Genomic DNA, 15,199 nt, shown 5'->3' with positions numbered 1-15,199 from the left:
AACATTCAAGGCAAAAACCCAATACCATTTTTCCTTAGGTGGATGGCAACATGAAAATGGGGACAAGAGTATAGCTACATGGGGAGGCTCGCCCCACCTAAATTAGACTAAGGGGAAACACTGCCACGCTCTGGGCACCCAGGCCTGTGTTGAGTGTGGTCTGGCAGCTCCCAGGGGAGTAGAATGGCTAGGCTACAACCATAGTGACTGACTGCCACCAACAGCGGGAACACTCAAGCGGTCTGCGCCACATGCCTATTGACTGGCTGCCAGGCTCATAATTGAATCTCCAGCCCTGATTCCGCTCAGATACGGTTGGATTAGCTAACCGGCCGCTCCACTAATGGTGTCCTGGTGAGTTGTTCTCCCTGCGTCCTCATCTCTCTCCACCCACTATCTCTGTACCTCACACTCTACATGTCTTTCTTTGTGCTCGCATTTCTCTCTTGAGCTCTTTTAGATACATCCATCCTTCTTCTCTAGCTTGAAGTAATCAAACATGAAGTAGAAATGAGCTTCAGCTTTGTTTTCACCAATTCCAGTCATGTCAGGTAAGTGGTTATAAGATACCTCATGGAAGGGAGTTAAGAATAATATTTTTTTTTATAGTCAAAACCATGTTGTTCTATCTCGATTCTTTCTCCTCTATCTGTGCGTGTCTCTGTGTCAAAACAGAACCACAGACAAAGCCTTTAATTCAAGCAATGGGGTCAACTTCAGGGGCTAAGAGGTCAAAAGCCAATATTCAGTCCTTGGCAGGAGGCATCTTTCCCATTGATTGCCATCATTAGCGTGTCTTTGCACGCCATATACCCAACCCTTTTGTTTCCAAGGTGAAAAATGCAGGAATAATGCCTCGAAAACATTTCAGTGTGAGACGGATAGGAAATCCAATTGGCTATCAGGATCCATCCATCTCAGCTGCCTGCTGGTGTCCAGTGAGAGCTGCTCCACTTAAAACCTCATCAGTAATCACTGTTTAATTCCCTCCCTAACAGGCCTGACCCAGGACAAAGACATTAAGAGATGATATTATCTTAAGTCCACCAGAGCATATTGGACACGCATGAGAGAATAAAGCTAGATTAGATATGGACGCATGGGAGGTAGTTTGAGATAATACGCTTTGAGAATATTACTAGGCTATTTTATGTTAGTCAAACACAGATGGATACAGAAAGCCGTAGACAGATAAACAGACCTTGAAAACAAGGCAGAATTAAACCCCTAACAATGGCTAGGGCACAAGTGCATCTACAATGCATCCAATACAAAGTGATGCTCGGCCCTAATATAAGCTAAACTGAAGACAATGATCCTAACAAGACCATTTCAAAACATTCCAAACCTCAAACAATTCCTATAGATACAGGATGTACAACAAAACGACTTGAACAAATAAATACCAGATGAAATGAATTATATCTGTGACTGAGCTATCAGGTCACATACTGTATGTTTATTAAATAATCAAATATACATTACTTGGCAGAGAAAGCCTTCCATGCCTTAACAATCCTAAAACAGTTCATATCAGTTATGATGCAGGCAGCAACCATTTCACACACACTCCCACTACGCTCACACTAGCAGACGAGTGGGAAAAGGTTACATGCAACACAGTTGTATTTTATTTTTTATTTAATGTTTATTTAACTAGGCAAATCAGTTAAGAACAAATTCTTATTTACAATGACGGCCTACACCCTGGAATCAAACCAGGGTCTGTAGTGACGCCTCTAGCACTGAGATGCAGTGCCTTAGACCACTGCGCCACTCGGGAGTCCCCATGACATTTACAAAACATAATTGAAAACAAATCATTGTAAAGTGGAAGAGTGTTTGTGGGGGAAAGCCCAACAGAAACAACCGTTTGGAGTGGAACAATGAGTGTTGGTAAGGGGTCAGGAAAACATTGAGATGTTAGGTGCCTGCCAATTCCTGTGGGATTCAGAAGAAGCGTAACAGGAGGAGAGAAGAGAGAGCTAGAGAGAGAATGTTGACATTAAAGACATATATACTGTATATTAATATTCAAATCCGTGTCCTGGTCCACTTCCTCCAAATACACGTCACACCCTCCTGACATTCTTACACATTTGTTTATGACCTCTGACCCTGACCAGTCACTTCATAAGGTGGACAATTAAGAGTGCTTGCAACATTCCCGCCACATAATGACTCACCGGCTGTCTCGCCCTCTCTGAGGATGGATGGAAGAGGGAAAAGGGAGAGTGAAAGAAAAAAGAGAAAACCCAGACTAGTACACCCTGGTGGCCTGAACAGAGAACTACACTGTGAGCTCCATCTTATCTTGGTGGAGAAGCTGTATTGAAAATAACTATCCAATTAGAGCCTTTCATCTTCACAAGCCTGTTGTGGTCGTCGCCTGTTTTGATGGCCAGCTTGTGAAATGGTGGCCTGTTGCCATCTATGGGGCAGATTTCAGAGAGACTTGTTATGTTATCTGGGCCAGACAGTGTTGAGGAGAGATGTCACAGTCGGCTTACCAGCCTCTAACAGCCACAGCTTCCCGCCGAGATGTAACATTATGCATTTCCCACAATACAGCCTGAACTAATCGGGGGTGGGGTAAGTGATGTAGGGTTATGGGGGCTAAAATGGAAGATGCGCCAACTCCACCCTCATTACGTTGAATGCTTATTTGTGAGAAGGATGGAGGATTTGACATAAGAGGCTTTCAAGAAGCCCAAAAGTTAACTATGACATTGCAGGGAGATTAATAATACTGAGGAAAACTAGTTCAGACAAACAATAACTAACAAGAGCTTCTCATGGAAATCCCTCACTTGAAATAACTGCACATGAAAAACCAACACATTGCTATAATAATAATAAATAATATGTACTTTTATAGTGCTTTTCCAGGACCAAATATGCCAGTCTCTGTCACACTTTCCCACCTTTCAGTCATATTGCGATGCACCCTGCTATCCATAGACAAATACTCCCACGCCACACATTCACATGACATGCCATCAAAACCTCTCTCTCGCAAACACACACTTCCATTTTCTCATACCAACCAGCACTTATCCACTCCTATCCCCATCACACACCAGCTCTCCACTCCCTCTGAATTACACACAGCCGCTCCCCTGGCATTAACCATCCTGGTAGGGGGGTATGAATTTACCCCAGTGGAATGGTAAAGCAGAGGGGGACTCAGCGAGGGGGTGACAGGTCCTCGTTCACCCAGTGGGCCTTATCTCAGTACCATAATGAGGAGTCAGCAGGGAAGCACAACCAGCCTTATGAGCACAGGCATCATACTGTATTGTGGGGACAATTCTCAGATAATATGAAAGTGTTGTGATATAAGCAGAGCAGCCCTCTGTGAATCTAATTGGTTCATCTTCAAAGGGGCCGGGAGCCACAGTGAGCTACTTGAATAGGATGAACTGGCCAGAAAGGTAATTCAGTTCATTGTGACATGTCTGACTCCTGAGACCCTGAAAACAGTTCAAATGGAGTTAGAATCAAGTGGGAGATGTCGTCAGCGTTAAGCAACCATCTTTTCACCTTCAATACCAAATCTACATGCAGCAGGCACAAAACAAGGCTCCTTGATACTTCTCGCTTTGTCCACACAATAGACAAAGCGTAAGTTTGTTTGTTTATGCCAAACCTTCCCTAGTGAGTCTACAGACCAAAACTGAACTAGGACCAGTGGTTGAGTAACTACCTGGGAGCCTCTTGGTGGGCTGCAGTCTCATGTTGAGGGCCTGGTGGGAGAGTAGGGGGGAGGAGGGTAGCGAGCGTGACACGCCCTCCATGATACGGATGTGCTGCATGCCCTCGGTCACCGGGAGAGGAGGCCCCCCGTAGTCGCCCTCAAATAGCCCGTCACCCTCTGTGGAGCTGCCACCTGGGAAGGAAACAGAGAGGTGTCATATAGTCATGTATACTACATTCACACACAGCGACATAATTTTTCATTTGACATCAACTACTGTTCACAAGAGACTTAAAACCAACACACTGACATATTACATTATCACCACTCACAATATAGTGCAGAGACACACACATCGCTCGCTGACACATTTCATTAACAGCACCCTCAGTATCATCTCCACCGTGTCGACACCTCCAGTTTTAGACACAGTTCAGGCTGCAGTTTCACCATACATGCTGGCAACCCTCTGCAACTGTCATGCTAGTGTTAACGGATGGGTCCATTTTGTTTCTCTCCCAGACAAGCACCTGCCTGTTGTCTGGTAGTGAAACAGCAGTCTAATTAGGATAGGGTAGGATAGCACAGCCACTAGGGATGCTGTAATGTCATCCTATCGCATATTAAAGTGACAGAAAATGTCAGCTGGAACATTCAATAGCTCTGACTGTGCCAGATATCAAAATATAGCAGAAACTGATGATCAGTAAAAATGTATCCAATTGATCAAGAATAAAAGGCAAAGACTGAATGTGGCATTACTTTATCCTCCCTCTCCTTTCTACAGCACACTAGACGTTTCCCCCGGCAACAACAGGTGGCCTAGTGGAAAGGTCGCTTGTTCAAATCCCAGAGCCGGCAAGGTGGAAAAATCTGCTGTTCTGCCCTTGAGTAAGGCAGTTAACCCTCCCAACAAGAAATGCTCCTCGGGCACCGATGACATGGACGTGGATTAAGGCAGCCCACCCGCACCTCTAAATTCAGATGCGGGTGGGCTCCCATGTGACACAGCACAAGGCCACACTAATGAACATGTATTAGTAGACAGGGAAAGGTGGATAGCAAGGTGAAAACAGGCTGTCACAGACAATTCTACACAGAGGAACAGCAGTTTGATTGGAATACACAGTACAGACACACACACCACGCTTGGATTATGTTTTAGCAATGAGTCTGTTGATGTTTTACTTGTGTGTGATGTGACTAAGTGTGTGTTCAGCCGTGTGTCTGTGCTAGATGTCTTTTCAGACTTTGTATGAGTCATCCTGTGTACAGCATCAACAACCTGCCACTCCCTTCCCAGCAGCCTTAATGCCTTTCACCTTCTCAATCTACGTCTGGATCTGTGCCTATTGGCTAACTCTAATCTAACCACTTCTACATCACTAGGAGGAGTGGGTATGGTGAGGGGGGCTGAGAGAAAGGGGATAGGGGTGGTGTTAGGGGGATGAAATGCCATTCTGGGCATTTCAATTCACAGCCAATTAAACTGGTAATGTTATTACTGTGCTGCTGTAACGAGATATGCCACTAGCAGAGATCTCTATCCCTGATCATCTATAATGGACACCCTGATATATATAAATGAGAGAGAATGTGTGTGTTGGTGTATCTGATACATGTTGATGTGAATAGTTCTAGGTATTTTGGTGTGTGTCTGGATGTGTATCTGGTCTAAACAAGGCCATGTGCAGGTAGTCCTGATGCTTAGCGTTTTCTATGGCTGCAGACAGACATAGTACGGCAGATTGAGACTGCTGCTCAGTCTGTTCATCAGAGTAGCTCTTGTTGTGAAGGTCTCCATTTCCAGGTAAAAGTTATTCTCTCTGCTTAATGGCACACTGTAGGCTAACTGAAGGCATGCTAGCAATACTGTATTGTTGTACACACACACACACACACAACAGGCCTCCCGTCATGTGTCCCCACCTAGCCCTCTGGCCCCTCAGAGACAGCATATCAGTCCCTGTGCCTGAGGCAGAGGAGGGGGAATAAGATACGGATGATGCCGCTACGCCCTTCAATGTCACAAAAGGTAATCTGCCAGCCAGGGGAATTTGCAGTGCTGCGAAAGTGTAATAAAGAGCATAGCTTTAACCTTATGGGAGCCAAGTGTATCTTACCGGTATGTAACAGCAATGACTGTCTCTCTAGAGTGATGGAGTTAAAGGTATGGAGACATCACACAGATATGGGCAATGACTGTATGTACACTACACCATGCTGAATGTCCATGTTGACAGCACTACATAACCACCAGATGAATTGATACAACAGGCCACACCATCACAGAGATACAACGATGAACTCCACAAGTTCTTTTCTTTGAGATCGTACTGTAGATTATGAGCAAAGTGAGCCATGTGTCTGGAATGCACAGTGAACAGGGGAGGGATGGTCCAGACACTTAGTATTGCATGTCTAGTGACAAAGATTAGAGTTAATACGACCCTGAGGGAGAAAGAATGAGAAAGAGAGAGCGAAAACTGTCCTAGTGTTTGAGCTCTGGTTGCACTCCGCTGGTTATGAAACAGTAGATGGAAAGGAAGGGAGGATGAGAGGAGGAGTGGAAGAGGAGGAGAAGAAGTTGTGCCCATCCTGTTCTGTATTTTAAGGCTGCTACTACTGTAGATCTCTTCAGTACATCTGCATGGGAAGGTAAAGTATAAGGTACCACACACACACACACACACACACACACACACACACACACACACACACACACGGCATCAGACAGAAAGCTGGCCTGTTGTGTTGAGCTCTTCCGAACGGCTCGGCCTCCAAACAACAGATAGACAGAGCGGACGGATGGCCAGTTACACAGAAGGGAGGGCCGGCCATGTGGTGTGTGTGTGTCTCTGTGTGAGTGAGAGAGTGACTGAGTGAATGACGTGAGAGAGCGCGATATTGAAGGAGATGGGGGAGATGGTGACTACAATTTCCACCACATGGCTATGTCCGCAATTAATATAATCACTCTAACTTTACTGCGGAGGTAAAATGTCACACCCTTTGCTCCACATGAAAATGCCTTCTGGAGCTTCTCTCACAATGTGTAGGAAGAGCCTTAACCACCCGAATGGATGAATGCAGAGACATGATAGGAAATGCACCCCGTCACTAAATGACTTCAGAGTCCCAGGCAGGTAGCTCTAAGTCTGGGAGAGCCAGGAGGGAGCAGACTAATCACCAGTGAGAACTGCCACGAGGGAAGGAGGTAAAAAGTGGTACAAAAGTGTCACTGGAACGGAACTGCAACCGACTGTGTGAAGGAATTCATACGCTGCTTTGATCAATAACCCACCACACAAATGGCCAAGGATGTCAGGGAAAATCGGATTTGCAGTATGACACAGTGTTAAAACACTAGCTGTGACTGAGGTGTTTTCTGTCCCCTCAGGGAGATCAAAGGGACTCTAGAGTGGTGTGGCAGGAGAGCTTTCTCCCTAACGAATGGTCCAGGATCAGCTATATTATAATGGTTAGGGGTAAGATTTGAGGTTGTTTTATCTGATCCTAACTAGATAAGTGATTATGGGGAAACATTTACTTTCAGTGAATTTTACAAGGCTGACAGTGGAAAGGACGTTCAGTCACCCTGACAAAATACATAGTGTACTGAACAGTGGTCACAGTTCGGAAGCAGTCAAAAAAACGAGGCAAAGGACAGCAAAGAGTGAGCAGTTGAAAGCGGGGGAAAGGAGGCTAGTTTGTGAGTGTTTGTTCATGCATTTGATTGCCTGTTTGTGTTGTCTAGCCTAAGCATTGCCACACATTTCCTATTTTAGTATTGGTTTTGTCAGATGAATTTATGTATTAGAATTAGGCCTAGCTGACCTCTGTGTAATAGCATGAGGACTACCAAGGCCCATAATGCACTGTTTTCCACACACACACTTTTCTGTTGAAATGTAAGAACATTTTGGCGTAGTATCTTTTCACCATTAAACATACTATTTTCCCTAAACTAACCCTAACCTGATTCCCCAAAACCCTAACCCTTAAGCTTAACATAGCATTAGAACAAATTCAGGACCTGACTTTTCAAAAAAGTTAGTTTTTCTACTCAGGACTTTAAGGTGAAGTGTTAGGACATTGCAGAGATCTCAATTTATGTACAATGTGTAGAGAGACTGCTCACCTAATGAAAAATCACTCCACTAAAATCTGAGTACTGATCTGCCTAGTGTCCTTGAGTCTGAAATAGAGCGCAGGACAGGGGTTACAGCATCATCCCACATCGTTCAATTCTCCCTCTCTCTGCTCTATTACCATAGCACTGGGAGAGCAGCATTGTGAGGCAGAGGAGGACAGAGAAAGAGAGAACGAGGGAGAAAGTAAAGATGAAGAAAATAAAGAAACGTTGATCCTATAATTTTTAATTACCTAAACCTCACAGTTTAATAAATCCTTCCATGTTGTCTATGGACAAATTAAATAAATTATCTAGGCTAATTACCTACAATATGGGTTGACTGGAAAAGTTCCATACAAATTTATCCTGTAGGTTTGATTATATCAGGTCCAGCATGTTGAAAAGCAATTGTTCTAGTACATTACACCCCCCACCCCCACAGCTTGGGTCCTAAGCATGGCATAAACTTGCTCTGTGTGGCACTGCCCAAAGTCCCAACAACCACCCCAACACCAGATGGGGGGGGGGGGGGGGGGGGCATAATCATGCTAACATCATAGTATAAGACCATGGCTGCTAATGATAGCATGCTAACACCATAGCCAACAGTAGGACCACAGAGAGCCATTGGCAGAAAGTGGAACGCCATACGGTGCTCCGGCATAAAGCCACGTACTCGACGCAACTCTCCCTAGTCACACACACGGCGCAGAGGGGGCGGTTACGTCAGCTGCTTGTGTCATGGGAACACATGTTCCATCCTGTGTTGTCATGAGCCTTCCCTAAAGGCTGTTGCCTATAACCAACCGACGTGCCCTGGAGCACTACCCTATGGCAGCCTTTCCCACATGGTGGATCCCAACCAATTACACTGGGTTGCAAGCTTAAGACTGGGCTGTGGCAGGAAGAATTGTTTGGTAACACTATTTTTCAGCTGGCACCTAGTAGTTTATTTACACACTTATAGTGGGGTATCAATGGTTACTTTCTGGCACTTTGAATAATTCAACATGCCTGGTGCCTCTTCACATCATCTAGGCTAGCTTAATATTCAGAGACATTCTCTAGTTCTCTCCACTTTGTCTGGTGAGACACACCACATGGATCAATATGAGAGCAGCCCTGACATCCACGAAGCGGACACATTACAGTGACGGGGTGTTCACTCACACTCTTAATTAGGCAATAAAGGGGCTCTGGGCTCTGTGGAAGCCACATCTATGACGTATTTACAAGACAGGTGGGATTCAATAACTGTAAATGTGATACTAGTAAACTGCAAGAAGTCTCTATTTGAAATGGGTGAAGCCAACATTTGAATGAATTCCTCTAAGAAATGTCCAATACCGGCAGTAACCATACGTATGTGTACATTGTGTCTGAAAGTAGTTATTAATCAGACATGTAAAATTAAAATGATATAGAACTTGTAATAAATGCATGTACTAGTCATAGCTAGAGAATGCAAGACAATCTATTCTAATTATGTGGACTGATGAATTGTACTCTGAAGTAGGGGGTTTACACTTAATGTATCCAATATGCACATTAGGAGTGAACCTATACCTATTTGAACAGGGCCAGAGACCCCTGATGAAGACAAATGTCTGCTCTGACCTTGGTCTACTCTGAGCTAAAGGTGACCAGCTTGTGTTCCTCCAGTTCCAAATCAATCCAATACTTTTTCACATGCTTCGTAAACAACAGGTGTAGACTAACAGTGAAATGCTTACTTACGGGTCCTTTTCCAACAACGCAGAGTTAAAGATGAAAAAATATAGGAGGAATAAATGCACAGTGACTAACATATAATAATGACGAGTAAAAGTAACATGGCAATATACAGGGAGAAGCAGTATCGAGTTGATGTGCAGTGGTACGAGGTAATTGAGGTAGCTATGTACTGTACATATAGGTAGGGGTCAAGTGACTAGGCAACAGGATAGATAAGACAGTAGCAGCAGCATGTGTGGCGTCAGTATGCAGGTGTGCGGCGTATGTTATGTGTGTGTGGAGGTACAGTATGTGTATGTAGTGTGTTGGGGTGTGTATGTGTATGTTGGGGTGTCAGTGTAAGTACTGTAAGTGTAAGTGTGTGTCCATAGCGTCCATATGAGAGAGTTTGTGCTAAAAAGGGTTAATGCAGGTAGTCATTTGAATAGCTATTTTAGCAGTCTGGTTAGCAGTCCCTCTGAGTGGGACACAGAGGCTATAGACCAGACTTATAGGGTCTGGAGTTTTTCCTAGCCGAGGGTTAGCTAGAGGTACCGTACGATAACCTTACAAAATAAGCTTGGCAAGTTACTACAAATACTACTTATTTTTCTCTCTAAATATAATTATACATGGGGGAAACAAGACCTGAGGTACCATAACTCAACATACAATTCCAATCATCTGCTGTTTTCTCTTTGCTGTGGGGAATATTGGCCTGCTTTTTTGGAGCATGTGAGGAGCTAAGTGTTCCACATGGTTCCAGATGTTAAAGCCTTGTACAGCCTAGCAAACATTATAAACACGCACTTCCAGTTGTAACGTGTGACGTGCTAAGGGATGCTAGTTAAGGTTTCTGTGTGTGTTTCTGGCCTGGAGATAGAAGCAATGCTTGGGCGTAGACCTGCGCTGTTGAATAATTCAGCATTCTGGCTGGTCAAGGGGAGGGCTGTGTGTGCGTGCGTGTTTCTGGGCTGTGTGTGAGCGAGAGCATGGGGTTAGCCCGCGAGAGGAGGAGAAAATAGAGGAGAGGAGATGAGACAAAACCCTGGGATGTGAGCCACCACTCCTCCACTCCTGTTTTCTATTGGTTCTGTTCGTCCTCTCTGTCCGTCTGTCTCTCATCAAGTGCTCTACTGGGCTCTCTCGCTCTCTCCATACAAAGCATGCTAAAGTTTATCTGGTGGCGTCTGCTACAAGGATGGCTTCGCTAGCAGAGCACTGTTTATCCAAGGTTATAATAGGGCCCAGAGGTTTTCCTAACGACCTGACCTGTTCCTAAAAATTCACTGAGAGGGAAGTAACCAGACATTCAGTTTAAATCGAAGGCATCTGCTAGCAACAGGCTAAAGCTAATGGCAGAGGTGTAGACAATGGCATCATGCAGTGTCATAAGATGGTTGCCTCAATGGACACTACAACATGTTGCTGGGAGTATTGATGAAACCATGGCTTAATGACAGGCGGGGGGCAATCCTGTGCTTCAAAGGATGACATTGGGAGACATTTGAGCTTCATGAGCCTGTATTGCTGTAAACAGGGGTGGTAAGTAGCTGATGAATGTTGTGAGAGGCTGTGTGGATCCACAGTGTTTGCTGCCTGCTGTGCTCAGCGGCAGGGGTTGCATGATAAAGCCCATAAATCCAGCAGCGTCGGCATAATTCACTGACGGGAAGAGAAGGAGAAGAGGGGAAAGAAAAGGAGGAGAGAAGCGCATCACAGTGACCTTGTGTACCATGATGTTACATATATGGAGTTAGCGGGACCCAAGAGATACAATGTGAGAACATTAAAGCAACGTTGTGACAACATTATTATACAGATGATATGGGACATGGACACAGTGTCAGAGTGTAACAGAAGATTACTCCTCACAAAACCCAGACATAATTAGAATGGAGTGATAGCCTTCCTTCTTCAAGATCTCTTTTACCCTGTACAAATCTCCCACTTTACTACCACCACCAAAGCACCCCCAGACCGTCACATTGCCTCCACCATGCTTGACAGATGGCGTCAAGCTCTCCCCCAGCATATTTTCATTTTTTCTGCGTCTCACGAATGTTCTTCTTTGTGATCCGAACACCTCAAACTAAGATTTGTCTTTTTTTCCAATCTTCCTCTGTCCAGGGTCTTTTTTTTGCCCATCTTAATCTTTTATTTTTATTGGCCAGTCTGAGATACAGCTTTTTCTTTGCAACTCTGCCTAGAAGGACAGCATCCCGGAGTCGCCTCTTCACTGTTGACATTGAGAAGGGTGTTTTGCGGGTACTATTTAATGAAGCTGCAAGTTGAGGACTTGTTCGGCGCCTGTTTCTGAAACTAGACACAAATGTACTTGTCCTCTTGCTCAGTTGTGCACTGGGGCCTCCCACTACTCTTTCTATTCTAGAGCCAGTTTGCTTTGTTCTGTGAAGGGAGTAGTACACAGCTTTGTACGAGATCTTCAGTTTCTTGGCAATTTCTTGCATGGAATAGTTTTCATTTCTCAGAACAAGAATAGACTGACGAGTTTCCGAAGAAAGTTCTATGTTTCTGGCCATTTTGAGCCTATAATCGAACCCACAAATTATGATGCTCCAGATACGCAACTAGTCTAAAGAAGGACAGTTTTATTGCTTCTTTAATCAGAACAGTTTTCAGCTGTGCTAACATAATTGCAAAAGGGTTTTCTAATGATCAATTAGCCTTTTAAAATGATAATCTTGGATTAGCTAACAACGTGCCATTGGAACACAGGAGTGATGGTTGCTGATAATGGGCCTCTGTAGACCTATGTAGATATTCCATTAAAAACCAGCAGTTTGAAGCTACAATAGTCATTTACAACATTAACAATGTCTACACTCTATTTCTGATCAATTTGATGTTATTTTTAAAAATGGACCAAAAAAAAATGCTTTTCTTTCAAAAACGAGGACATTTCTAAGTGTCCCCAAACTTTTGAGTGGTAGTGTATGTCAACAATCTTTCCTCCAAAGGACTATTCTATGGCTTACATTTTGTGAAAGTCCCCCAAATCATGGTATTTTTTTGTCTGGGTTTTGTGAGGAATCAGAAATGTTGTGGGAGTGCAAGCGCAAGAACAGTTTGGAAATGTAATGTTTCTGCTGAGCCACTGTACTGTGTGGTGGGCACTTATCTAACCAGCCGCCCCCAGCAAACACTCAACCATGCCCACCTTCACCAGCCACTCACTACACTCATTACACACATACTCTACACACTCATACTGGGCTATGGATTGGCCAGAAGAGAACAATACCATTAGCTGTATTTTCTCTCTGGGTGGTTAATGATGTGAGGATTTTAAAGCAAGTCATTTCCTCTCTATTCAGAAGCCATCAGTGCTTCCCTGCTGCTAGGCATTAGAGCAGAGTTAAAGCAGAATAAGAAGAACAGCAGAGAAACTTCACAGGCAGAGCAACCTGATCCCACTGTGCCCTGCCTCTCTCTCTCTCGCTCCCAAGAATCCAGAGTAGGCGAGAGATACTGACAGTGGAGGGATGTGTGTGTGTGTGTTTAGAGGGGAGAGGCAGAAAAGGAGAGGGCAAATATGTGTGAGAATGAGAGTGTGGGACTGTGCATGGGAGGGTGAGGGGTGTGTGTGAGTAAAAAATAAAGCATGTTGATGGGATGTGTGTGTACGTGATTGGATGCATGTCTCCAAGTGACATCAATAAGGGATCATAGCTTTCACCTAGATTCACCTGGTCAGTCTATGCCATGGAAAGAGTGTGTTTTGTATACTCAGTATGTGTGTGTGAGTGTGTAACACGTCTGTGTGTAACATGTGTAACGCGTCTGTGTGTAACATGTGTAACGCGTATGTGTGTGTGCTCTGCCTTCATCTGCAGGAGCGCTGTGCTGCTAGGGAGGGGAGGAAACAGCTACTTTGCATCATTAGGCTGCCCGTGCTTGCGACTCGCCAGAGAGAGAGAAATCATACATGCAGCTCACACAACTCTGTGTGAGAGACACACCCCAGCCCCTTCCCCACCCATAACCTGTCACACCAGAGAAAGATTGGGAGCAGGCGCATAATGGTCTGGAGAGAGAAAACGAGAGCAGTACATGAGGCAGAATCAGAAACAAAGAGAGAAGCATTTCATAGCATAGAACCACACTGAAAAGATCAGAACTGGCAGTCATCCTGATTGACATCCAGTGGGCAGTGCTACACTAGCTAGCTAGTACTCAGAGGCGTGTGCATCACAGAGCAGCTAAAGGACAGTCATCCCAGCAGTCTCAGCAGTAAACACGTACTTCTCTGAACCCGACCACAACTCCCACAACCCCCCCCCCCCCATAGAGTCCACCCTTATATGTAAGTACCCTAGCCAGGTAAAGCTTGAGTCAGTCTCACCTCAGTTAGTAGAAAAAGTCTGCGTCTCTGGCTAGTAAAATCCTGTACCATGGTAAACTACTTGAAGGACGTGGCATAGAGATATGGCAATAGAGGCACACAAATTATGAGGAATAAAAAAGGAGAGGGAAGAGGAGGAGAGGAGTAAGAGAGAGAGAAATGGAGAGCTGTAGACAGAGAGTGAGCTCTGCAGTGTTGAAAGCAAGTGCCAGGTATTGGCGCACGCGCAGGAACACACACAAGGACAGACACACAGGAACAGGCAGGCGGGTGAACTCGCCCTCCCCCTCCTTCCCTCGCCCACTCAATAGCAGCAAGTTAGCTCGCTCTCCCTCTTCCCTCCCTCAGACACAGAAAACACTCGGAAGCTCTAAAAGGCAGACTGAGGCAGGCAATGTCCTTCTTGATCAACCACATAAACGCATCACGCTCAGCAAACCCAGAAATCCTAATAACTGTATAGACAATAGTACAGACACATACTTGATCCATGCATCCTTATGTTAGCCCACTCCGATACATATATAGACCCCCCCCACACAGGCATAATCACGTAAACATGATTATTCACAAAACAACTCGTCACATCAAAGGGAACGGTGTTTGAACACAACCTTCAATCCAAGTGAGGGCACATTCTGAATAGTCGTGCATAGGAATATAGTTCCACTGAACTACAGAGTGGTAGTAGGTTAAAAAATATATATTTCCGGTTATCCAGAGGTGTTGAGATGAAATGCTATTTTAAAATGGGAAGCCTTTCCTTCCTCTCCAGGTCGCTCTTCCTCTGAACTAGAGAGGTTGTTTCTGTACAGGCACAATGGTGATGAACACACACAGAGTATGTCTGCTGTGAACCTTATACATTGAATGTGAGTATAAATGACAGTTCCCTTGCTTACAAAGTTTGTGCATGTGTGCGTCTTTTTGATTATGTTTGTGTGTGTGTGTGTCTGTGTGAAAACATGTGTTTTAGCACGTGTACGTGCACAAAGTGAATATGGATTGCATACGTATCCATCTGTAAACTCCATGAAGAGTTCCAGCCGATGATCTGAGGTGACACTTTCCCACGGGGCTGAATTCCAAAGAGGACAGGTTCACACACACAAGCTGATGGTGGAGCTTTATAGTGCTGTAAACAACCCTATAAACCTGTAATGCATCAACACCACACCAAGACGTTACTTGAGTCTGGCCATGCGTAACCTACTGAAAACTATAGGCATCCTACCAGACCACATGATTACAATGGTAGGTAGTCGGCATCAGAGTCGATAGTACAACA

The 15,199-nt window shown here is 44.7% G+C and overlaps 1 protein-coding gene across 6 annotated transcripts in view; it reads right to left on the bottom strand.

Annotated features, from left to right (window-relative positions):
* The window catches only part of tanc2a (tetratricopeptide repeat, ankyrin repeat and coiled-coil containing 2a), a 135,828-nt gene that overhangs the window by 41,817 nt on the left and 78,812 nt on the right, over positions 1-15,199 (bottom strand). For all 6 annotated transcript variants that reach the window (XM_090196500.1, XM_090196502.1, XM_090196503.1 and 3 more), the window contains exon 4: positions 3,707-3,889. In XM_090196500.1, the coding sequence (XP_090052626.1) occupies positions 3,707-3,889 (183 nt within the window). The remainder of the gene's footprint in view (positions 1-3,706; positions 3,890-15,199) is intronic.

This window comes from Oncorhynchus mykiss, chromosome 13 (genome assembly GCF_057628025.1).
Source record: "Oncorhynchus mykiss isolate SJ-2025 chromosome 13, ASM5762802v1, whole genome shotgun sequence".
Taxonomy (NCBI): Eukaryota; Metazoa; Chordata; class Actinopteri; order Salmoniformes; family Salmonidae; genus Oncorhynchus; species Oncorhynchus mykiss.
Note: the sequence above shows the minus strand (reverse complement) of the source record. Positions and strands in the feature narration are given on the sequence as shown.